This window comes from Neofelis nebulosa, chromosome 16 (genome assembly GCF_028018385.1).
Source record: "Neofelis nebulosa isolate mNeoNeb1 chromosome 16, mNeoNeb1.pri, whole genome shotgun sequence".
Classification (NCBI taxonomy): Eukaryota; Metazoa; Chordata; class Mammalia; order Carnivora; family Felidae; genus Neofelis; species Neofelis nebulosa.
In genome coordinates this window covers 411,515-437,406 of record NC_080797.1, presented here as the reverse complement: position 1 = coordinate 437,406, position 25,892 = coordinate 411,515, and the positions used below count along the sequence as shown (strand labels likewise).

The 25,892-nt window shown below is 48.1% G+C and overlaps 1 protein-coding gene across 2 annotated transcripts in view; it reads left to right on the top strand.

Moving 5' to 3' along the window:
- UBE2G1 (ubiquitin conjugating enzyme E2 G1) overlaps positions 1-24,862 on the top strand; it is a 121,030-nt gene extending 96,168 nt beyond the window's left edge. For both annotated transcript variants that reach the window (XM_058704683.1, XM_058704684.1), the window contains exons 3-6: positions 2,623-2,720; positions 8,384-8,562; positions 13,247-13,369; positions 23,758-24,862. In XM_058704683.1, coding sequence (XP_058560666.1) covers positions 2,623-2,720; positions 8,384-8,562; positions 13,247-13,333 — 364 coding nt within the window. In that variant the 3' untranslated portion in view covers positions 13,334-13,369; positions 23,758-24,862. The remainder of the gene's footprint in view (positions 1-2,622; positions 2,721-8,383; positions 8,563-13,246; positions 13,370-23,757) is intronic.
- Positions 24,863-25,892: the final 1,030 nt, after the last annotated feature.

Genomic DNA, 25,892 nt, shown 5'->3' with positions numbered 1-25,892 from the left:
CCTTAACATTGAGGAGCAGCCTTGTCGGTGGAACAAAGTGCAGGGCTTTGCGACAGCTCTTTTGATGTCCTTTCACATAGATTCTTGGCTGTTTTCTGTGTTTGCAGCTTTCAAACTGCCCCCCCCTCCCCCCGCCACAACCCCTAACCGGAAATATTTTACATCGTGACCTGATGTATACTTGTGTGCATACGTTTTAGTGAGTAGAAACATGCATGTAGGTGACTTAAGTGAAACAGACTGTTTGTGATAAGCGCCTGTGTTTTCTGTTCGATTTTTATTTGTTGTAGAAGAGAAGTGGTCAGCAACTCACTCGGTTGATTTTGTAGCCCCAGTTTGAAAAGGAGTGCATCCAGCTACCAGGTGCCACGGCCGGTTCTGGCACTGGCTCTGGCAGGTGGGGTAGCACGGGCGAGAAGGTGGCTGCCGCGCCCGTCAGTGTGGTGGGTGCATCCCAGCAGCCGTCCCAGCCTGCTGTTTGCCCAGGTCTGCAGTTTTCCCCCTTCGAGGAGTCCTTCTGGGAGTTTCGCAGATGGAGGTCATGCAGCAGACGTAAAAGTTGTCCTTTTTCTTCCTTTGTACCTGGATGTCTGTACTACGTTCAGTCCGGTTTTCTTCTACTGCCAGGGAAGCGATGTTCTTTTTCTTGATTAAGCCCCCCTTCCCTGACTTTCTTCTTTCTTCCGGTCACTCAGTTACTGTTTCTCTAGTGTCCCTGGTCTTTCTGCCAGCATCTTCCCGTCTCCTTGCAGACCAATTAGTTTCGTTCCCTCCTTTTTAAAGCCGTTCATTGTGCTGTTTCCCCATCCAGTTACCCCGTTCTTTAACTGTTGGGCTTTTCACGTCGTCCTGCTCGTCACGCTTGTACCTCGCCACCCCTCTCTCGTTCACCCTTCGCGGCCTCCTGTTGGCTTTTACTACAGTTGTGTTACCACGACTGCCCTCTCTGCTGGGAGCCCATTGGCCTTCCCTGGGTCTTTAGTATTTGGTATTAATGATCTGCCTCTCTGTTGTTAAGCCCTTCCCCAAATCTTTTATGATCAGAAAGGCAATACAAATTAATACTTGCTTGTGGTTAAAAATTGTCTGTATTGACGTGTCCAAAGCAGTAAGTAAAAGGTCCTGTGACCCTGTGTTCCAGAGTTGACCACTGCTGTGTATTGGTGTCGTGTTCTCAGACAGTTTTCTATTTGTATATAAACATGTCCCCATTTTTTTCTTCTTAAGACAAATGGGCTTATAGTAGATACTTGGTTGTTTTTAAAAATTTAGTTTTCGATTGCTCATATTCCAGGAGTTAGGACGGATATTTTGCTTGATATTTTCTTCTGCCACCAAATGGTAAGTGCTGGGAAGAAAACAATGGTCTCTAACGTCTTCCTCCCTGTTTTATTATTTTACGTAGAACAGTGCCTCACGCAAATAGGTGATCAGTGTGTATTTGTTCAGTCCCGTGTACGGAGCTGACAGTTCCATTTCTCACTGATCTCAAACAAGCATAGTCACGTGACCCTGCTCTGCTGGAGTGTGCGCTGAGCAGTAAAAGAGTCAGAGGTGCCAGTAGCCGTTGGAATAAGTGCGAAGAGGCCAGTGTGCCAGAGGGACACGGGTGGTTGAGGTCTGATAGTCAAAGTAAGGCCTTTGTCAGGAGGGAACGTTGAAGCCGAGCTCTAAGTGATGACAAGGGGAGGAGGGTGTTTCAAACAGAGGAAATGGCCGCGACCGATGACATGGGGAGGAACTTAGTCATGTGCCCCACCAGGCTGACTTGATCTCCTTGGTTTTTGTTGTGAACACACGGCTCGTTGTCCTGTTTTGATGGTTCTTCAGAAACAGTTTTTAAGTAAATGGCGTTGACCTAGGACCGTACTAATTCCGCAGTCACTGGCCACATGTGCTACTGAAATTGAGTAAAATTGAATAGAATTAAAAATTCAGTTCCTCAGTTGAACTGGCCGTATGTCAGGTGTTGTGGACAGTGTGACCGTGGACCAAGCCAGTGTGCAGAAAGCTGTCCTGCGCAGCGCTGTTTTGGAAAGCCACGGAATACAGACTCCTTGGGAGACTTTATACCCTGTTCCAGCTGTTCGTGTCTGATGTGTGAAGGGCGAAGAAATGCTCGTTAAACGACAAGATGAATAAAGGAGTGGAGGGTCCGCGCGTCTTTCCACACAGGGAACAGCCCAGTTAATGTGTGTGAGCTCTGAGAGGGGAGGGGGCTGGTGGGGCTTGAAGAACGGCGGGAGGGCTGGCTGCCGCGGACGAGAGTGATCGTTGGAGACCCCCCAGGCAGAGCGAACCCTTCTGGACGTGGACTTACGTGCAGCGGGCGGTGGTGGTAGGGTTGTTAGCACCGCAATAACGGGACCTGATTGGGATGCCTGCCGTGCACCAACTGTTTCTTTCATTTTCCTCGCCTTCTGAGAGTTCAGTAAGAGGGTGGGCGTGATGGTCTATTGAACTGAGTATTGGAGTAAGTAAATTATCTGCTTGAGACCCAGATTACGAACTCACTTCATTTATAGTGTTAGCACTGGCACCCTTGTTTTATGTTTGTTGTAATAATTGTCTACCGATAAGCAGGAACTTATAGGCAAGAACTTGTTTTTGTTTTTCTTCCAGTGAAGGTGGTGTTTTTAAGGCTCATCTCACTTTCCCAAAAGATTACCCCCTCCGGCCTCCTAAAATGAAATTCATTACAGAAATCTGGCACCCAAATGGTAAGTTCATCTAGCTTTACTTTTACATTTGCAAATATGACGTCCTGCCTCTGAGGTTTTCAAGGTCAATAAGAGAGAGACAGTTCTCAAGGAAATCACTTTGGGATTTTTGTACTAAGCTCACTGTGTTTATTATGCACATGGCCTTGTATTAGTTCCTTTAGGACAGCAGGGGGAATGGACATCTATTTATTTGCTTAGTTTTCAGCTCTTTTCGAGACTCCCGATGTTCCGAACCAGAGGCATGGTTACTGGGTGATATTCAGCGTGAGTAGAGCCCTCACAGTTGAGCAGATCACTTCCATGGTATCGGGTGACTCATTGTCTGTTCCAGAGAGGGGTAATTAAACCTGGATTTTAAATTTCTATTTCTCTTCTTCACTCTTAGACCGTGGGCAGCTCTTAACTTTTACCTTTATTCTTTAGCTGTTGAAAAGGGAGTGTCCTACCTGCCTCGTAAGGTGACTGGTGGGGTCAGAGGAGATGTGGTGCTCTGTGTTTTCACCTTCGGAAAACATCCAGTCCTGCAGTGCCTGAGATGTGGTTGACATTGGCTTTTCTACCCAAAGATGTGTTACCATTTAAAATCCACTTTGCAAGCCAGAGGTTGGGCCGGGTAAAGTATGTTTGCACACCGCCTCCCCTGAACTTGGCCTCGTTTTGGTGATGGAGCTGGCGGGTGTGTCTTCTCTAAGTTGTCGGGTTTTCATTTGACGACTGTGCCCGTCTGCTTGTCCTGGGACTTTGCGTCACCAGGAAGAGAAACTCCTAGGTTAGTCTAAGCAAAAGTCTGTGAGCAGAAATGAATGAATAAACAAAGGCGTTACTCCAGGGGTCTGGAGTGTGGACTCACATCCAGTGGCTTGAGAAACGGGCGGGAGTCTCTCTTGGGAGAGACTCGGGGTGGCCGACGGAAAACTTGCAGGAACCGAGGGGGCCGCTGTATTTCATCACGTCTGAGGAGGCGGTGAGCACGGGGACGCGTCGCCACGTCGGTGGTGGAATGTGCCAGAGGGGGCCCCGCCGGGCGTGTGGATGTGCGAAGCGACAGCGTCCGCCCCCTGTTGTGTTGATGCTTCCTTCCTGGCGTCTGGGTCTGCCAGTGTCTCTTTCCTTCACTTGGATTATTTGGTGTAACGGGCAGTCTCCTTGCACCTGTTTCCAGAGAAGACGCAGCCAAGCTCCGAGTGTTGGCTCCACCACAGATTAGCTGTGTGGTCGCAGGTGAAACCTCTCTGAGCCTCGGTTTCCCCGTGAGAGCACACACAGGCAACACGCGGGACTTGTGAGCCGGAGGAGAGCCACGGCCCAGTGGTCTAAGAGGGCAGCCGTTGACGCGCGTGTTTCAGATGGAAGAGACTTCATTTTGGGGCCACAAGGGGGAGGAGTTAGCAAGCCGATTGAAACATGACTGGAGAGAGGCGGGACTTTGAAGGAGGGCACCTGAGGATGTGGGCGGGGATGGCAGGTGTGGGGACAGAAGGTGCCAGGAAGGTGCCAGAGAGCGGCTGGGGAGGTGCGAGGAGCCCTGTGGAACCAGGTGGGGCCAGGCTGGCACTGGAGCTGGAGGTGGTGAGCGAGCCGCGGGCCCTCCTGCGAGAAGGGAGACACGGAGAGGACCGTGTTGTTGCAGGTAGAGGGGTCAGGGAGTGCTTCCTAGAGATGTGGTGCTTTTTTTTTCTTCTTTTTTTTTATTTTTTGATTTTTTTTTTAATGTTTATTTATTTATTTTTTTTGAGAGAGCACGAGCGAACACAAGGTGGGTAGGGGCAGAGAGAGAGGGAGAGAGAGAGAGATTGAGAATCTGCTTTCAGCGCAGAGCCTGATACGGGGCTTCAACTCATGAACCACGAGAACATGACCTGAGCCAAAACCAAGAATCGGACACTTAAGCAGCTGAGCGCACCCCCCCCCCCCCCCCCCCCCCAGCCAGAGGCCAGCACTAGAGAATGTGATTTAAAAAAAAAAATTTTTTTTTTTTTTTTAACATTTATTTATTTTCAAGAGACAGACAGAGTGCGAAAGAGGGAGGGTCAGAGACAGAGGGAGACACAGAATCTGAAGCAGACTCCAGGCTCCGAGCTGTCAGCACAGAGCCCGATGTGGGGGCCTGAATCCACCAACCGTGAGATTGTGACCTGAGCCAAAGTCGGACACTCAAGTGACTGAGCCACCCAGGTGCCCCTAGAGAATGTGATTCTAACAGGATTTTGAGTGTGTGCATGCCTGGCTTAACCTTTTTTCTTTAGACTTTGGGTTCTCCTTAAATTATGGTGCTTTAAAGCTGTTCGGTAGGTTCATCGTGACTGCGTGATCCGGAGGGAAGGATAACGTCTGTGGAGGAAGGGTTGGGAGGGGAGCCAGACTGATCTTCAGGAGACGTGCAGATGATTTTGTCAGTGCTTCCCGCGAGAGACCGTGAAAGCTTGAACTGACAGTGGTTCAAGGAGGCAAAATGGAGTTGTGGGTGGGTGGTGATTGTGAGGTCAGGGTTTGGAATCGGTGGGCCACATACAAAGTAACCACAGGATCAGAACCACACAGAGGTACTTTACAGCTGCTGGGATGGCTGGACTCAGAAAGGCAGATGAGAAACCAGTGTCAGTGAGGACGGCGAGAATTTCAAGCCTCGTGTACTCCTGGCGAGAACGCGAAGGGCAGCCGCTTTGGAAAACAGACTAGTCTGGTGTTCCTCAGAAGGTTCAACGTGGTCACCTCGTTCGCGGCCGTGTGATTCCGTTCCTGGATGTAGAACCAAGAACGGTGGGAGTATGTCCACGAGACACTGAGGCTTGAGTGTTCATGGCAGCATTGTTCATTAAGGGCAGAAAGTGGAAACAGCCCAGTGTCTATCGGTCGACGAGGACAAAACCAGCATGTAACATGTCCACGTTGTGGGATGACGCACCGGCTCGTGCTGCAACACGGAGGAACCTTAGAAACACTGAGTGAACGAAGCCCGTCACAGAAGGCCACAGAGTGTGTGATTCCATTTACGCCGGACTGTCCAGACTCGGCATGTCTAGAGAGAGAGAGACTGCTAGGGTAGTGGTTGCAGAGGGCTCGGGGGAAGGATGGGAGGGAATGGGGAGTGATTGCTGGTGAGCGTGCGGCTTCTTTCTGGGGTGATGGTCACACAACTTTGGAAACATGCTGGAGACTGTTAAGTTGTGCACCTCAGCTGTGTGAATTGTAGCTGCATAACGCTGTTCTAAGCATTCTTCTGAGGTAAAAATTAGCTTCCTATGGCTTAGATGCATTCCATTTGGGTTGGTTTTTCTTGAGATCTACTTGCCGTGTCCACCTAGAGGGTCGGGTGAAAGTGGCCCATCCAAAGCTCGGCAGTGAGTGTAGGGCCTTGGAAGTTATCGGCATTGAGATGATAGTAACGTCGTGACATTACCTTGTCTTGCATGGAGTTATCCGTCAGTTACAAATCAGTAAAGCGTGGGGACACAGGTGAGAGGTAACATTGCGGTGTAAAGAATGGGTTAATCTCCCCATGAAAAAGGTGGCACGTGTTGGAGAGTGGGATGGCATCAGAAGTCAGGCTAAGGGAGGCTGGAAGGGGAGAGAAGAGTTCACAAGCCTGTGGCAAAAAGTGAGTCACGGAGGTCGAAGCGGGGCGAACGTGTCCGTAGTCGTGGCCCAGCATGGGTGACTTTGAAAGCATCCAGGAGAATGTGGTTCTGGTCACCTGGTGAGCAGTCATGGCACCCTGATAAGGGGCAGAAGCCTGCCTCTCCAGTGAGGGGATGAGAGAGAGAGAGAGGGAGAGGGAGAGAAAGGGAGGGAGGGAGGGAGGGAGGGAGGGAGAGGGAGGGAGGAAAGGAGGGAGGGGGAGAGAGGGGGAGGGAGGTGGGGAGGGCTAGGGTCAAGCGGGTTTGGTCATTCCAGATGCACGGCTTTAAGGGACGGGGTGGCTGGGAGGGTGCACGTGGCTGGGGCTCACTTAGTGGCTTTGTGTGGAGAGTTGAGTTAGAAAAAGGCGGACCAAAACTCCAAATGGACAAAAAGTCGAGTGGCTGGGGCTTGTAAACGAAGCCTGTGCCAGTGAGAGCGACGAGGTCGTCATCGGGTCTTGAAGGAAGAGGGCAAAGCTTTAGCGGCACAGCTTGGTGCGGGGAAAATGAAGCAGTTTGGCCGAAGGAACTAGGTGGGTAAAGGGTCAGAGGGGTCATTGCACTGGAGGAGACGTGTATTTTCTGGCCGTGGAAAAACTTCACCCCCAGAATCATCTGGAAAAACCGAGCTATGTTTCACCTGTATTTCACGTTTTAAAATGTAATTTGGTAATAGGTATGAAGCCTAAAATCTTTACATTAAGAAAAAAAAAAATTAAACTATTGTTAAAATGAAGTGACCCAAGTTTAAAAATGTAAAGGTGCTAGATCGTAACGGTAATCTTCAAAAGAAGGAAAATGATTCAATTGATTGTCGCTGATAGAGTTTTATAGAGGCATTTCATACTCTGTGTTCGAAGACAGTGACTTGGAAAAAAATTCTTATCTGGGGAGCCCTGACTGTAGAAAAGCCCCCAGACGAGGTGTGAAAGCCCCGGCCTGGCCCGGCACGCACCCATGGTCACGGCCTCATTCCAGACACGTTTGTCCAAGTGTGGCAGTGTGAGGGCCCCGAGTTTGTAACAACATGGGAAGTGCTTCCCAAGGTAGGAGATGGAAAGTAAACTTTAAAATCATACCCATCACACATTTCTTAGACTTTAGGCAGGAAGTTAGGAATGAAAGAGATCTACATGTTGCCATTGGTTACTTACGGGATTTGGAAATTTGGTTGGAAAACTTGTTATGCCGAGAATTCTTGTATTTTTCTGTGATTTCCAGCCTTTTCCCAGTAAGTATACTTTTATTTTATTTTGTTTTGTTTTGTTTTGTTTTATTTTATTTTATTTTATTTTATTTTATTTTATTTTATTTATTTTTTTTTTTTATTATTTTTCAGTGGAGAAAATTACTCTGTAAAACATGAGTGATGATTTTGGTAGGTTTACTAATGAGTGTTTGTGTGATCTAAGTGAGCTGGTGGGTTAGAACTGCACCTTTGTGTTGGTCGGGAATTACTTTGTGACTTGCATTTTAAATCTTAGTTTCATAGAAAAGATGGCGTCATGACTGTCATTTTATATTGATGAATTTTCACTGGTGATAGGACATGTTCTTTTGCAAATCCGAGTTCACTCCTTTCCTTGAAGATGGGATTTTGCTTTTATGTGATTTTAAAAAGTGTATTATGAGGTTCGTAGGAATGTCTCTGGATGTTTGACTGTCACCAATTTCAATCAGTAAGTTAGTGGGGAATCTAGGAAATTATACAGACTCGGTTCTGGTATTTCAATCATATACTTTATACAAAAAAAAGAACAGATTGATGGTATTTACTGCATATAAATGCTGGACACCACCTCTGTGCCAGGTATCTTGAAGTTTTGCTTCTATTTCTGTTGTTTTGTCAAATGGATCCTATTTGGTAAAAATCTGTGGTCTTCCTAACAAGTTAGCGGGTTCCATTTTGGAAATCGTCTGTATGTGTTCAGCGTTTATAGCGGACTGTGGGAGTCCGGGTCACTCCTATAATCGGTACTTTATGTGTAACCACGTTGTTTTAAATACCTTAAACAGGACTCTTACTCTCTAATTTTGCAGTTGATAAAAATGGCGATGTATGCATCTCCATTCTTCATGAGCCCGGCGAAGACAAATACGGGTACGAAAAGCCAGAGGAACGCTGGCTCCCTATTCACACTGTGGAAACCATCATGATCAGTGTCATTTCCATGCTGGCAGACCCGAATGGAGACTCCCCTGCCAACGTGGATGCTGCGGTAAGGTGGTCACGCACACACCTCCCCCCCGTTCATTAAACTCGATCGCAGCCGCCCCCTGCGTGTGTGTGTGTGTCTCTGCACTGTGTTCATGTACATTTATTTTTCTCCTGAATCTGTACAAAACTAAGTTACAGATATAGCTAAGTTTTACCTCTTACGCACTTGAACCTGCATCTTTTAAGAATAAGGATACTGTCTTACTTGGCTGTAATATTACTGTCATACTTAAGAAAATTTATTATCAAGTCCCTACTAAAGTCTATATTATTATTCCTGGGGTTTTATCTTTAAATTTTTCAGATCTACAAAAGTTGCATTCGTTAAGTAAACACTCTTCGCCTGGATTCACTAGTTGTGGAGGTTTTACAACATTTTTTTCCCTAAACTGTTTGGGACACTTTACAGATGCCCTAACTCTCCACGCGTAAGCACTTCAGTGGCGTCCCCTGAGAATTCAGGGTGCTTTCTCGCAAGCACAGCACAGGTGTCTTCATCGATAAGGACTGTTGGATGCATACGCAGCTCATAACGCACAGTTCCTAACATGGTTCTTTTTTTTTTTTTTTTTAATTTTTTTTTTCAACGTTTTTTATTTATTTTTGGGACAGAGAGAGACAGAGCATGAACGGGGGAGGGGCAGAGAGAGAGGGAGGCACAGAATCGGAAACAGGCTCCAGGCTCCGAGCCATCAGCCCAGAGCCTGACGCGGGGCTCGAACTCACGGACCGCGAGATCGTGACCTGGCTGAAGTCGGATGCTTAACCGACTGCGCCACCCAGGCGCCCCCATCTAACATGGTTCTTTATACCTGCTCTTTTTTTTTTTTTTTTTTTTTTTTTTTTAATCTGGGAGACCACATTTTATTTTGTGTTCATGTTTTTACTAGTCTCCTAGAACAGTCTAGTTCCTCAGCCTTCTGCTGTCCTTGGGAAAGCCTTTGGTTCTAATTTTTGTTCTTGGAACTTTTGTTAATATGTATTGAAGCCAGGAGATTAAATTCACCTTTTTTCTTGGGTTACTTCAAACCTATAGAAAAACTTGGGCAAGGTATATGCATATGCAGGGAGACACCACATCCATAAGCCCTTTCAAATGTATGGCTTTGACTTTCTGAATTTAGTAACCAAATTGAAGCAAAAACTGGCAGAAAACTGTCCTAGCCTTTTTTTTTTTTTTTTTTTTAAGTTTATATTTCAAGAGAGAGTGTGAGCAGGGGAGGGGCAGAGAGAATCCCAAGCAGGTTCCGCATTCAGTGCAGAGTGTGACGCGGGCTCAGACTCACAAACCGTGAGATCATGACCTGAGCCAAAATCAAGAGTCTGATGCTAACTGACTGAGCCACTCGCGTACCCCCGTCTCAGCCTTTTATGTAGCCAAGTTTCAGTCTGAGCGGTGCAGGAGATGGTGAGGGAGAAGGGAGAGCTGTGTTTTTAAAAAATCCCGTGGAATCATTTCGAGAGGGAATTGTTTGATTCATGCTCAGCTGTAACTCTTTTGAATAAAATGAGAACTGACAAATTTTATTTTAATCTTTGTAAAGATAAAATTAATAATTAAGAGCAGATACCTGAAAGTATGAATATGCAAACGTTAGTAACCCTTCAAAGCAGCTGTGTCCTGAAACAGGGGGACCTACTGAGGAAGGAGAGTCATCGCCTCGAAGCCAGTGTGACTGTCAGGGTGGAAGCAGGCCTTCCCCCCCAGGGCTCCATACGCCAGTGTGACCTCTGATCTGAGCCCCACAGGTCGTGTGCCATCTGTCCCGTTAACGTCTTGAAACCCACGGCTTCTTTTTATGATTTAAGCAGTTGGTTGTCTTGTATCTAAACCAGAACTTTCTCGTCCACATGTTCAGGCAAACTTCCGTATTTGCTTTGCCATTTTCGTGTTTTTTGTTCGTTTGTTTCTCTGACCTCTCACTCGACGGTACCTGCCTGTTCCAGGAAAACCACATTTTTCTTGGAGACCCCTCTCCTGGACCCTCCACCTTTGGCTCCTGGATCAGGGTTGGGCTCAGACCGCTGCACGCAGCCTGCCTGTTCTTCTGGGCAGGATCATCTGTTTCTGCATCCTGTTCCTTGTTTCTTGCTTGACTCCTTCCTGTGGTGCTTCATCTGAGACTCATGTTTCAGAAAGGCTTTGTGAGAATTAACATCTGGTCCTTACCTGCCTGCGAGTGTTTTCGTCTGGGCCCTATTCGTAAGTGACAGTTTGTGGAGTTCTGGGGGACAAGTTCAGACTTCTACAGAATTTGTCTTTTATCATTTATTGTTGCTGACGAGGGAGTTGATGCGAGGCTGACTCTTCACCACTTGCGGTGACCTTTCCTTTCTTTTTCTCCCTGTTCCTTTAGGTTTTTTTCTGATTCTTGGTGTTTAAAATATCACATTGTTGTGTAAGGTGTAAGATTTTCTGTTTCTGTACAGTTGTCCCCCTTGTCGGTGAGAGGTACGTTCCAAGACCCCCGGCGGATGCCTGAAACCAGGGATAAGTACTGAACCCTTATATGTATTATTTTTTTGTCCTATATACATACACACACGATAAAGTTTGATTTATGAATTAGGCTCAGTGAGAGACTTCCAGTGGTTGCTGATGATAAAGTAGGGCAGTTATAAAAGTCATGTGAAAAGCCGGCTCTCCCGGGTCTCAGTGGCCTGTACCTGTCCTCCTCGTGAGGATGGGAGGGGTGTGACGCGGTCGGAGGCTTCTGCTGTTGACCCTGTGATGTCACGACAGAAGGGGGGCCATCTGCGCCACGACGGACGCGGTCGCCTGTGGCGGAGGGGCTCCCGTGGTCGATTTGCACTTGTAGGATGTCAGTTTGGGAAGTTTCCCATTTTCACCACGTTGAGAACTTCCCTGCATATCGCACTCCTTCCGTTTTTTAATTAATTCTTCATGTGAGTGCAGCCGAGCCACAAAGTACACTCCTTCCCTGTTTGGGCTCGCGGCTGCCGCCTGCGTCGGTCCTTGTTTCGTCGGGGCGCCTGCGGGTGGCGACTTCCGCCACCTCCTTCCTCACTGTGGCGGTGTCGCTGTTTAATGAGCTAATAGTTGTTCGGTCTCGCACGAGTTCTAATTAGAAGTGTTTGTAAAGTTAAATTCTGAAGTCTCTTTCTCGGAGGCCCAGGTTTTCTCTTGTGTTTCTCCTGCATCTGGGAGCCTGGGCTCTGGTGGGAGCGGCAGCGTGCGGGTCTGCGGGCACCGGCCTGACCCCAACCTCGAACGTGAAGAGGCCGTTACTTTCAGTCCTGGTACCCACGCGAGGGGCCCTGATTCTAGCACATAAAGTGTAGGTATCACAGTTGGCCGTATTTCAGGAGAGTATTAGCATTTTGGGTATAGTGGGAGGAAGATGCCACGTCTCTGTTTTCATCCCGCGTCTTACCGACTCTTCTCGGGCCGGACGTGTCTAACCTGTGCCCTCTGTTCAGTCGGCCCTTCCCCTCCTCTGCTCTGGTTGCAGGGAGACTTCTCGGGGCTGTGCTTTCTCTCTGCGGCACGTTTCTTACTCTGCCGTGTACTTTTGGTCTTCCAGAAAAAGTTCCCACCCACGTGGATGACTCTCTTGCCATTTCTTTGACGTGGAGAGTCTGTGCCTCACACAGATTCCAGTCTGATCGTTTCAGGAGGGCGTCAGGAGAGGAAAGACATGGGCGCTGTGCCCCCTGCTCTGGTGGATGCACGGGCTCTCCGTGAATACAATGCAGAGAGGACACAGGTGACCTGTGTGCTCGTCCTCAGTGTGGCTGGGGTGGCTTCCACAGTGGCTTGGGGCCCATCACGCACCAGCCCGTCCTCTGGCGGGAAGCCACCCTCGTGCAGTTGTGTGTCACCGTAGTGTCTCTGGGCCTTTCCACCTGTGACCTCCTCACCCAGGCCCCCTACCCGCAGCCTCCGTTCTCTCAGCTCCCTGCTCTTTTGAGGAGATTCTTGTTCCTTGAGCCTGAACTTCCTCTCGCCTGGAATTGCTCTTCTCTATCTTTTACTTAAAACTTGATGCCGAAGCGTTTACAGGTTTTGTGACATTTTATCCACAAGTACTTCAGACACATCCAGGTCTCTACACGTCTGTGTGTGGTTTGTCACCTAAGTTATTCTAATAACTGGCTTCCTGAGGAGGGCAAGGGTTGAAGATTTCTTGTCTTTGCCGTGACTAAAGGAATGAGATCTAAAAAGAAAAAGGCTGGGCATTTTGGTGAGAATTTTCTGCTATTTACATGCTAGATAAAAGCAGCTCAATTTTCACGGGAGACCCTGCTGGTGCCACTTGTGTCTCATTGTCACCTCCCCCCCCCCCCCCCCCCCCCACCCAGAGTGCAGCGCCCCGCTCCTCTACCTGGGGCGGAACCTTCCGGGGGTGGCAGGCAGCCTTCCCAGTGCTTCCCGAGCCTGAGTAGCTTGCCTGTAGGTCGCAGCTGCCTGTCCCAGTGGACAAACCGGTCCCGTCCTCCCCGGATGTCTCCTTCCTCCAGGATACCTGCCTGTGAGGTGACTGGCGGGTTCCGACGGAGGGAGTGCCTGGCGGGAGTGGTTTCTGACGTTTCTTCTGCCTTATCGGCTTTTTAACATCTTAAAGGTGTACATGTTGCCAAAGTGTTGCATTCAAGATGAAAACTCGCATTTGAGATAAGAACTTGCTGGCGTTAAGTCACTAAATGCTACTTTGTGTCTATAGAAAGAATGGAGGGAAGACAGAAATGGAGAATTCAAAAGGAAAGTTGCCCGCTGTGTAAGAAAAAGCCAAGAGACTGCTTTTGAGTGACATTTATTCAACAGCTGTGACTTCACTTACTTCAGGGTAAGTTCATCGTAAAATCCTACCCCCCTGTTGCTTTGTTACACATGGCACATACGCTGTTGGAAATTGTGTGGTTTGGGAATTTGAGTCGCCCGTTCTCATTGGCTTCGTGTTTAGTGGGGAGCCCCGTGGTCAGAGACCGTGTAGCCTGCTTGGGCTTTGCTTCAGCAGGCCCCGCTGTTTTCTAGATGCTCTGTGTTAGCTCTTTCTTTCTTTCCACTGGTGGTGACGTGATCACGTATGTGCTGCGGGTCCTTTCTTCCGTCCTGACCACTGCTGGGCCCTGAGGTTTGTGTATCTTAAAGGATGACTGAAGTGTTCATTTCTTAATTTTTTTTTTTTTTTTTTTTTTTTTTTTTACAGAGAGAGCGTATTTTATAAGAAACTGCCAAGACCATTAAACATCTACCTTCTTTGTCTTAATCAGTCTGAATCTCCCTGTTCGTTACTGCTAGGGCCAGTAGGAAAAATTCCTTTTATTGTGTGCTGTCTGTCCACAGGCTTACCTTACATCCAGTAAGGGTCCACGGTAGAAGAGGCCACATGTAGACAGTTGACCAAACGCGTGACATTCCCGTTAAGCGGTTTCTTTTTTAATTAAATGTTGGGGTGGTAAAGTTGCTTATGAAATGTGGCGTGTGAAGAATGACCTGGAACGCTCCACCTACCTGACGAAAGAGGATTGTGTCAGAACCTCTTGCGCTCCCTGTACCCCTCTTCTGCCCCAGTCTTCTCTTCTGTCCTCCAGTTCACATGTACTGTTGCCTTTCTTTGTAATTTCGTCACGTTTGTGTTACCCTGGGCAACGCACTGTATAACGTTGCTCTGTGTATGTGGGATTACCATGCAACATGCACGTTCTTCTGTGACTTTTCTTGCTCCGCATTATATTCTTGAAATTTGTCTGTGTCGGGTGTAGCTAGACTCGTCTGGTTTTCGTCTGTTGTGTGGGGCTCGCTCGGTAAAGGGCCTGTCTGCTCTGTGTGCTCCTTGCAGTTGTGTCGTCCTTTGGGGAGAGGGTTCTCGTTTGTTGGTTTCACTTTGTGTCGGCCGTCACAGGGAGCGTGGCGCACGTCCGTGCTGAGAGCCTCTCTGGGGCGGGTGCGTGGGAGTGCGCTTGCTGACTGGCGGGTGTGTGCCCATCATTGGACTAGAGAATGCCAGATTGTCCCCAAATGCTGCACCTGTTCATACTCTTTTGGCAGGGGTAAGGGTTCCATTCACTCCGTATCCCCCCCGCCAGCGTTTGATCTTCCCGGACCTCTGCGAAGTGTTCCGTCTGGAAGGGTGCGGCGCGAGCCCTTGCTCTGGTACACGTGGCCGGTGCCACAGAGGAAACTCCTGTCTCTGGGCTGTTGTTCCATTAGGTTCTCGATTCGTACAAAGTGCACTTTGTTCGTGGTGTCTGTGGATGAACAGACGCTCTTAATGCAGTTGGATTCGACCTCTCCTGTGTTCCTGTATGGATTTTCCTTTTTGGGGTCTAGTTTCTCCTCTGCCATCAATCAGACAGCTCCCATTGTATCTTGTCCTGTAAAAGCTTTTATAATCTTGCCTTTGACACGCGTGTTCAATCCCCTGAAAGTGATTGGTGTGTGGTGGGAGGCTGGAGTTCAGCTCTGCTCGCCCCCCACCCCTGCCCCCACCAACCCAGGGTAAATCCACTGGCTGCATCCATCGTTGGCCAGCCCTTTCACCACTGATGCTCTGGGGCAGTCGTGCTAGGAGATTACGCTTCCAGGTATGTGTTGGTGTGTGTCCGACCTTTTTGTGTTTTATTGGCTGGCTTGTCTTATCCCTGAATGAGCATCACATTGTCTTAATTTCTATTTATTATTTTCACAATGAAATGCATCAGACGCAAAGGTACAAATCAGGAGTGAAGCGGAGTGGACCCACCGCTTGTTCTGGTTCCATGTTTGATAATCCCTAGCTTTTGAAAAGACTCCTCTGTCTTTCGGATCTCCTTGTAATAACCTGAAATGCTGACAGTCAGCCTTACTTCTTGCCGTTACCACCAGGAACAGCAGTGAACTTGCAGTCTTCAAATTATTCCTGTTTTCCTCCTGTTTGTTCGTTCTGTGTTGCTTATGTTTTGTTAATAATCCTGTCCTAATTTCATTACCATTGTACCTGACCTTCTCTCCTGTCTCCTCGGGGGGTCCTACTTTTCTCCTGTTTGGCCTTTGATTTCCACCGCCTTAAATCAAGTTCTCGCTCAGGGCCTGCTGTCTCAGTCTCCCGGGATCGGGCACCTCTCCTGCTTGTGCTTCATGCACGTGCTTGTGTCCCCACCGTGTCTGTCTTCGGCTCCGCTCATTGACTGGTGCTTCCGTGGGTGTGATCGTGTCTTTAGGGGTCGCTCACCCGCACTGTTTCTCAGGCACAGAAGAGTTGGACAACGACAAAACAATTGCAGGCACTGAAGCCCAAGCACAACATGATTTCGTCTCATAAACAGTTCTCCGTAAATGCAAGAAATGACCGAGAGTTTTATTATATTTACCTTGGTAGTATATTGCCAATTAGTTAAGTAAATAGTAATGATGTGTCACAGATTTTCTAACAGGATTACTTATTCTTCGCTGGTGGGATTAGAGTTAATTTATAGTGGATTGTAACGTACACATGTGTTTTAAAGTATACGTACCAAGACTAAAGTTCATTTATCAAGAACATGGAGGCAGAAAATACGTTGAATCAAAATGCCTCATTGTAAAGAATAGGTTAGTTGAAAAACAGTGTGAACTCCTGTGAATGATGACACTAAACTGAGAGCTTAGAGTTAAAGAGGAAGGAAGCAATAATTGGAAATCTTGACCAACACAGGTCAGCACTGTTCACACGTCGGTGACAAAACACCCTTGTTAAATGTCGCGGGTCCTCCAGGTGCATTCACGCAGGTGGTAATGGCTTTGCACTGTTGCAGAGGCCAGGGCAGCTGCAGCCCTTGGTAGGGCGAGCACGTGAGCGGGGAGGGGGTAGAGAGAGGGAGAGAGAGAGAATAAGCAGGCTCTATGCTGTCAGGGGGGAGCCTGACAAGGGGCTCAGTCCCACAAACTGTGAGATAACATCCAGAGCTGAAGTCAAGAGTCAGACTCTGAACCGTCTGAGCCTCTCAGGTGCCCCGATAGAGCAGAGTTTTTTTTTTGTTTTTTTTTTTCAACGTTTTTTATTTATTTTTGGGACAGAGAGAGACAGAGCATGAACGGGGGAGGGGCAGAGAGAGAGGGAGACACAGAAGCGGAAACAGGCTCCAGGCTCCGAGCCATCAGCCCAGAGCCTGACGCGGGGCTCGAACTCACGGACCGCGAGATCGTGACCTGGCTGAAGTCGGACGCTTAACCGACTGCGCCACCCAGGCTCCCGATAGAGCAGAGTTTTAATAAAATTACTACATTGCTTTTATGAATGAGGAATTGTAGTTACGATCCCTAACTTCTTACCTTACCGTTTAAGCTCAGGCTTTTGTGTAAAAAAGTTGTAACCCTTGAGGTGTGTGTCTTTCATTGATAAGAACGGAATAAAGGGATTTGTGTTTTGTTGTCACTTTGGAGCTCGTCAGGAGGACCCTTGGGCTGGCTGTGGGCAGAGACGCTGTTTGGGAGACACTGATGCACGTGTCCTTCAGGCGGACCTGCCAACCCAGCACTCAAGTGCCTGGTCCCAGGTGCCGTCAGTTAGGGGTTCCCAGTCGTGCCGTCTCCCTCTTTGTCCCTGGGTGTCTGCTCTCTGAGACCTTCTTCCCGGTCACGCAGCAGGTGCCTGACGGCCAGCCGGGAGTGAGCTGGTCTCCACGTCCGGGGTCTGGAACGTGTTTCCTGTTCACTTTGCTGCTTCTGGCGACAGGGCCCACCCCCACCCCCAACCCCACCCCCAACCCCTCGAAGCCTGGCAGCGCGTCACCGATGAGTGTTCTCTGGCTCCTCTTGTCGCCTACGGTACATGCTGGTCGGGACCTGAACCCAGTCCTCCACCTGGATTACGCTGATAGTGACATCATTTGAAAATTGGATTTTTAGGGGCGCCTGGGTGGCGCAGCCGGTTAAGCGTCCGACTTCAGCCAGGTCATGATCTCGCGGTCCGTGAGTTCGAGCCCCGCGTCAGGCTCTGGGCTGATGGCTCGGAGCCTGGAGCCTGTTTCCGATTCTGTGTCTCCCTCTCTCTCTGCCCCTCCCCCGTTCATGCTCTGTCTCTCTCTGTCCCAAAAAAAAAAAAAAAAAAAAAAAGTTGAAAAAAAAAAAGAAAATTGGATTTTTAAAAGTCACATCCAAATCCGTGACTTGTATTTTCTAAAAACGGAAATATTACTGTCCAAGAACTTGACCCAGACTTTATTTCACTTTTTTAAAAATGATGGCGAAACCCATGTAAGTTTGCCCTGTTAGCAGTTTTTACATGCGTTTCAGTGTTCCTTGTATGCGCACCGTTGTACGGCGGGCCCTCTAGGGCTTCTTCATCCCGCGTCACTGGAAGTCACTGGAGGTCCGCGCTCCCTGGAGGACGACTCTCTGGTCCCCCCAGCCCTGGCCCTGGCGGCCACTGTTCCACTGTGTGTGTCTAGGAGTTTGACTGCCGTGATGCCCTCTTGTTACTGGAACCATGGAGTACTTGTCTCTTTATGTTGCTTCTCCTTGGTGGTTATGCCTTGTCCTCTGTGAAGACCTCAGTGGCCTTCCCTGTCTGCCAGTTCAGGTGCGTGACGGGAGGGAGAGAGGCAGCGGGGAGAAGCGAGTCCTCCAGCCCGAGGAGCAGCGTGGCCGCGTTCTGCACCACCAGACAGGAAGAGCCAGTCCTTGTGTTCTGTGCTAGGGCTGGTGGGATTGTTGTAGTTCTCTGGTGCTCTGTTACAAATTGTCTCAAATTTTGTGGCTTCAAACAACATTTGCCGTCTCCTAGCTTCTAGAGCGTGGGGATCTGAGTGTGACTTAGCTGGGCCTTCTGGCCCCGGGTCCCTCACCGTACTGCAGGCAAGGTGCTGGTGTGGCACCGCACTCACCCGGAACCTCACCCGTGGTGGGTGGACCTACCTCCAGGTTCACTCAGGTGGTTGCTGCAGGGTTCTGTTCCTCACTGGCCATCGGATGGAGCCCTCCCTCAGGTTCTCTGCCATGGGGACCTCTCCGTGGGTCTGCTCGCGTTGTGGTGGTGGCTTCGTGGGAGGGAACGGGTGAGGGTAGGGGCAGGTGTGCTGGGTGTAGAGCGTGGGTGGTTGCCCTCCACCAAAAGAGGTGAATTGCTCAAGTTAGTTAGTCCCTTTCCTGGGGTTACCCGCGTCCAGTGACAGGTTGGGGTGAGGGCTCGGAACGCGGGCTCTCTTCTCTCGGTTTGGGAATTCTCCAAGAGGCTGTTCCGGTGCGGGATTGACTAAGGCCTTCGTTCCACCTGCGTGCTGCCCCGTTAGTTCATTTCTCCTTCTGCTTAATCCCGTTTCTTTCACTCTTGTGTTTGGAAGCACTTCCCAGTAAACCTCGTACAAATAAATCCCTGCCTCCGAACCCATCTCCTAGGGGTCCTGATGCACGACTCTGGGCGTTGTACAACCCACCACGATGCAGGAGCCCTGCTGCCTTTGCGTGGCCGCAGGCGTGCGTGTGCGGGTCCAGAGTCCTTTCTCACCGATAGGCGTCTGTGTGGCTCTGTGAATGATGCATTCTGTCTCCCCACTGCTTACTGAGACCACATCTGGAGTAAGTGATCACCCCAAGCGGACCACATTCAGGTCATTGAAGGACCAGCCCCCACATCTCACCCAGGGCTTCTTAAAATGAAGGCTTCTGCCATGGTGAGCCGTTCTGATCTCTTGGGTTGCGGTAAGGTGGCCCGATCTACTACAGGGGCTCCTGTACACTGTTGCACTGTGGCACACTGCTCCAGGGCACTCTCGTTGTTGCAGGCGGTCTGCAGCAACCTTTGTTAATTGCGGTGGGGGGAGACCAGGCCATCTCCAATAAGCCCGAAAACAGACGATAGAAGTATGAGAAACAAAACCATTACAGAACAAGATAAAGGAGAATAGCAAGGTAGAGAAGTGTTTATTAGGCACAAAAAACACACCTGGAGAAGGAAAAAATCAGTAAATCTGACTATGTCAAAACTGAAAACTTAAATATTATGCTAAGACAAAACCGTGGACTGGAAAGAGATCGCTCTATATTCTGATCTTCAGGATTTGATCTAGCACCTACACCAGCTTGTGCAAATCCGCAAGAAAAACAGCACCAAGGAAAAGGATTTGCATAAATAATAAACACGAGCGGGAAGGAAGCTGGTTGTCATGCATGTGAAACATACCTGAATTTGTAATCAGAAATACAGAGCTACAGGGAGATGACGTTTCATCAATCAGGTTGTCAAAAATCAAACTGTCCGAGAGACGCAAGTGTTGGTAAGGGTTTGGGGACACGGTGTACTTGAATGCCGGCACGAGTGAAGTTGTGTCAGCACTGGGGAACAAGTTGGTAGTATCTAGTCGGGTTGGAGAAAGTCTGGGACGTGTGTACAAGGAGACCTGAAGGTAAGGCACAGCGCTGTGCGTGATTTTTAAAAGGCCCATCAGCAAGGATTGATCAGTTAGGGTTGATACACTGGAACGTTATCCAGCAACTAACTGCACTATAGACACATGGTGAGATCTCAGAGATGGTCTTGAGTAGGAAAAGCAATTTGCAGAAACATCGAGTGTGGCGCTGCTCCCGTGAGTTAGCACAGACACTGTCCGTTCACAGCTGTGCGGCAGAGGGAGAGCTTTTTTAAAGCAGAGACTTGAAGAAATACATTAAAAGTCACAACATTCTCAGTGGTACTTCACTTTGGGAAGGAAGAGGGGGCTGGGAAGCAGAAGCCTTTGCCTTTCCCCCTAACCGTCTGTTTCCAGGCACGTTTGGCTCATCTTCTGTCCTCCCCACAGTAAACTAAACCGATGACACAGCCACATCCACAGGCTTAGTATAGTTTTGCGTCTTGATCTCTGTGTCGTTGGACACCGTTGGTCATACCTCCGGTAGGGTCTTCTTCCTCGCCCGTGCGTGCCACGGCTCTGTCGCCGTCCCTCCTCAGCCTGCTGCTGCCTGCCTGCCTCTTTATCGCTGTCCTCCTCCCTCCTCCCTCCTCACTCCTGTCCCCAAACGTCAGGGACAGAGTCTGCAACACAGAAGCCTCTCTCCCTTTCCGGTGGTGGCCCCCAGTTCTGTTCCCAGAGGTGACCACTGGCAGTAGCTTAATCTTCAGAAATCCGACTGCCCCCGACACACCATGTGCACACGCTGATGTGTGTCTGCGCATATAACACAAGCATACACGTGGTGTATGTTCTACACTTTTTAAAAATCACATGGCCTTTTGATATTTTGTTAGTTCAGTGTGATTTATATCTATCAACATGATAATATAGATCAGCTTTCTTTTTAACAGTTGCTTATTGTTAAGGATTAAGATTTGTATCTTGAAATGAGAGGTAACACCAAGAACAGGTGACCCTGAGCTCATTTCAGTTCTTGTTAATGAATACTTGTCGGTTTCCTGCCATTTACAAAGGTGGTGTTCTCTTGGGAGGTGTTGGGATAAATGTGGAGCACCATAGGTGAATTATCCTGTTCATCTGGCCAGTCAGACACATGACTCATGTTGATTGTGGAGGACTGAGGTTGGCATAGGGCTCCTGCTGAGATGGGCGGTCTCCAGGGTAGAGACGAGGGGGGGGTGGGAGGGAGGCAGAAGGAAGAAACGGAAGCCCAAGGGCTGGTTGGTCCCAGGAGGAGAGCCAGGCGGTGGGACGTGCTGCATCCTCAGAAAGGAAGGGGGTGTGGGCGGCCAGCAGTGCCACAGCACGAGAAGAAAGTGGCCCTGTGAGGGGTGCTGCTGTCTAGCAGGACACCGGGTGGCTGCCGGAGGAAGAGTGGGGCTGGGGGACGTCGGGGCATCTGTGTGAACGGTAGTGGGAAACTTCCCGACACAGGCCATTTCCCTCATGGTCGGCTTTCAGTGAAGAGTGGCTGAGATTATTGGAACGTTGATTCCTGAGCGAGGAATTATTTTTATTACCTTCCTCAACATCAGAAGTGTTTGTTATTTGGAAGCACGCCTGTCTGATTCGTACTTCTTAGACTTTTTAAAAAATGATTTTTAATGTTTTATTTATTTTGAGAGAGGGAGAGAGAATGAGAGCGCATGCGTGCTTGCAGCAGGGAGGGGGGGGAGAGAGAGAGAGGGAGAGAGAGAGAGAGAGAGGGAGAGGGAGAGAGAGAGGGGGAGAGAGAGGGGGAGAGAGGAGGAGGAGGGAGGGGGAGAGGGAGGAAGAGGAAGAGGGAGAATCCCAAACAGGCTCCGCACCATCAGCACAGAGTCCCGCTTGGGGCTTGAACCCACGAACCATGAGATCTTGACCTGAGCTGAAACGAAGGGCCAGATGCTCAACCAGCTGAGCCACCCAGGTGCCCTGATTTGATTCTCATTTCAGAAATAAAGAGAATGAGACAGTTATGTCCTTTGGAGGTGAACCACCTCCAGATTTGTAGGTTAAAAATCGGGAGTAATAGTAAGTTTTGAGGTAAAAAACAGATACTTCAGTGATTTCATAGAGACACGCAATTGATACAATTTCAGCTAATATAAAACGCATGTGATTCTAACGAGTGGATGCAGTTTCCGTTGGAAGGGAACTTTGCTTGTGGAATCGGCCCCATCCGCTTGGAGTGCCATCAGCAGACTTGCTTTTCTGCCGAGGCTTTTTGTCTCTTTGGAATATATTTTATTCAGGGGGGTGGGGAATACATTCTCCTGTTTCTGCTGAAGAAGTCTGTGCTGCTAAGCTGGGCTCTTGTGAATGACCTGATTGCCTGATTTCAGGTGTTTACTGACTCAGAGCAGTCGGTCCCCCGTGGAGCCTTTTTCTTTTTAAAACCTTGCACAGAAACCATTTTTAAAGGGTTCTTTCGTGGTCTTGAAATTTCTTGGTCACGTCCTAGGGGAACAATTACTGAATTTCTGCACCCAGGTCTCTGTCAGTTCGGAGGGATTAATTGGCCTGGGACTAAGTTGGGCGTGGTCTGGCCTTCGGAAAAACGTTGCGATAACATCACCAAAAAATTATGATACCTGTTCTGTAACCACAAGTCTTGGTTTCAGTGACGTCTTTAGATTTTCCAGTACAACACGTGTGTCCGTTTGTGTGTCTGTGTGCTGGGGAGGGTGATCTACCCGTTTCGGGAGTGGCCTGCGGGAGGTGGTCTTGGTTAAGGCAATGAGCACAGGCGGGGCTGCGGGCGGGCCCACAGCAGAGCTTGGGTACGGTCAAACGTGGGTGATTGTGAGGTCGATCAATTCGCTTGGGGCTTGAGAAGACACATGTCTGGTGTGACTTCGGTACACCTGGCTTCTTTGTTAGGGGTTTAAAATGACACCCTCGAATTTCCAGTCATCTTCCATTCAGGCTCTTCGTGCCCAGCACTGTGCTTGCCAGACAGCACGGGTCCACGGGTTTCTGGAGCAGCTGACCCGGTCCAGTAAGAATAGGTATCCTCCCTGCTCCCTCCCCTTGCTTCCCTGTGTACTCAGAGCACAAGGCGACTGAAGGAAAGTCCAGTCGTTAGACTTGTTTTTCTAAAACTTGAATCTGCTGTTTTTCTAACTTTATGAGCAGGAAGCCCTGCCCCTTATTAACTGTGTGACCTTGTCTCACTTTTCTCTATAAAATAGGGGAAACTCCTTCATCTGGTGATTACGAACATTGCACGAGATAGGTTTGTAAACTTGCTTGGCACGTAAGTGCTGGGTGACATGGTTGTTTTCATTTAGATGTGGTTCTTCTAGGCTCACGGAGGGCTTGGCCCTGGCAGAGACGAAATAACAGGAATGTGCCGTTGGGGGCAGCTTCACAGACAGAATGGGTTTGGATGGAACCTGCAGGGTTGGATCAAATTCAACAGGTTGAAAGGGGTGGTGGTCTTAAGTTGTTTCTCTGAATATTCTTAAATATTCACAAATTTCCAAATCAATTGGCTTGAAAGTGGTTCTTCAGTGTTTGACTTCAGATGTAATTAATATAAGTTGAAAGACATTTGGGATATTGAAAACAATCTAAATTAGGGAAGTATACTACGACTTTCTACGCTGATGGAAAGAAATCTTCTGTGTCTGTACTGTCATCCAGTATGGTAGTCACTAGCCATATTGAGCACTTGAACTGAATTTTAAATTTTATTTACTGTCATTTAAACTTGAAATAAAACGGCCATATGCGGCTGCCATGTTGGAGGAGCACAAAAGTGAGCTTAAAATGAAATGAAGAATTCGTTTCCAAAGAAATAGAATACAAATAAAAATTTCTAATCAGTTAATTCTTTTGTGATTTGTAAATTCATCATGTGACGCTCTTTGCTTTGTTGTAGGGTCTCCAACTGAGAAACACGGCACTGTTTCCCTGCACTCTACCCACCTATCGCTGGACTTCTGTCGTAACAAGTTGGCAGACACTGGCTGGAAGTGGGCTGCGATAGAACATGCCAGTATCAGTGCTGACACAAGAGCCTAACAAGTGCCAACTTACAGATGATTACGCATTTTGAATTCTAATGAACTGTTTTAACCTTCAGGAAGAATTGTAAAGACCTGTACATAGCACAACATGATCCGGATAATATATATACTATTCATGTACATCCACAGATACACCTTGTACCAAATAATGCTTTCTTGTAGTAGAATAAGAATCGTGTAAATTCTAAAAGATTTTAGCAGGTTTTCTTTCCCTATTCATTGCTTCTTATCAGTTTTAAAAGACTCCTTAAAGCATGTCAGATGAAAAACAATTAGGATTACAAGTTTCCATTTAATTTCCTTTAAACCATTGAGGCTTCATTAAACTCTTTTCACTTACTAAACTTTTGTATCTTCTTTGTTTTGACACACTCCCCTTTGCTTTTATCTCTTCTATCTGCCAGAAAGTTTTCAAATCATTTAGTTCCAATACTGAAATACTTAATAAGCAACTACTTGATTTTTAATGATGACTTCAGAGGAGTGGTCATCACCAGGTGCTTTGTCCTTTTGTACCCTAGTTGTACCGTCTCTTGGGTTGGTTGTAGCAATAACATGTTTTGGCTGTTGAGAGCTCTTGAACTCAGTCATTATCCCTGAGAACTAAAAAGAGTCAGTTCAGAATCCAACTTAACTGAAATTTGCCCCACATGGTGCAGAAGTCTGGTTTGGTTTTGCTTTTGCCCCCCAGTTCCCTGCCATTAAGGTCGGGTGGGTTACGGTGTGCACTGCGCAGGCTTTCTGCGTCACTTGCAGGTTTGCGAGGACAGACGCTGTTGACCCCGTGTCCCCTTCTCCTGAGCCCTTCGTGTTTCTTTGCCTCTACTCTTCTATACTGCAGGTTTTTTCTCACTTATTGTACAAAGAAATTGCGATGTATATTTTCATGTAATTTGATTTTGGAATTCTGTCACCTTATGTAGTGAGTTCTTCCAAAATACAATTTTTTTCCAATAATTGTCAAGTTGTTGGCTTTTATTGTATTGAATGAAGGTTATAATACTGAATGCCAGAGAAATGCAGTTTAGAAAAATCTCAGGTTGATTCCTTATGCAAACAGACTTATACTTGAAAATCCCTTGGCCGTGGCAGTGGATGTATTGGGCTCTATCTAGGTTCTTATGTGGATCTCAAAGCACTACAGGGGTGTGAATGCTTTGCTGTTTGACATATAGATTCTGTCACTGATATAGTGCACTTGGATTTTATTAATGTTTGAGCATAAGCATATTTCATATCATGTTTTCCAAAAAAAGCTTCAGGAAATGATGAAGTGAACGTGTGCAGTGTTAACGGCGGGCCCAGGTTCCTCTATGTTGGGTGTGAGGTTGGGATTGGGAAGTAGTAGTTGGCCTGTAAGAGACAGAACTCGAGACGGTACCAGATGGGACACAATTCTGTGAGAATTGGTGCGTCTCTGCTCTGTGGGGCTTGGAGAGACGCTTTGGCAGAGAGTGAAGGGATCCCTATGAGTAGCCCCATCCTCTGTGGACTCTGCAGGTCCTTTTTGAAGCAGAAGTAAAATGGTTGAGGATGTAGACACAGTAGAGAGTGATTTTTCTAAACACCTGTCTGTTCCCCACTCTGAAGCATTATAAAATCCCATACATGTGTAATTGCTGAGTGTGAAAATTGTTTGATTTGATTTACTGCAGCCGGTTTTCTTCGAGAACTTCATTTGGGACTCCCCCTCCCAACCCCCAAATTCTAAAACTTGTTGCCCCAAAGTGCTGGTAGTGCACACGCGCCTGGGATTTGAATGCAGTCCCTCTTACTCTTACATCAGAAACTGTCCACATGGTGGCTGCTTGTGGCAGAATGGAGTCTGAACTTTGCTCTCCCGTTGCTGTGATTCTGCTAGTGATCTGTCAAGTTAAAACCTGGGACTTGACTCTTCAGGGAGCGGCAAATGACCTAGTAACTCAGGGACAACTCTTACTGAACTTTAAGTGCCACTTAAATGCAGGTACCTTGGAGTAACCATGTG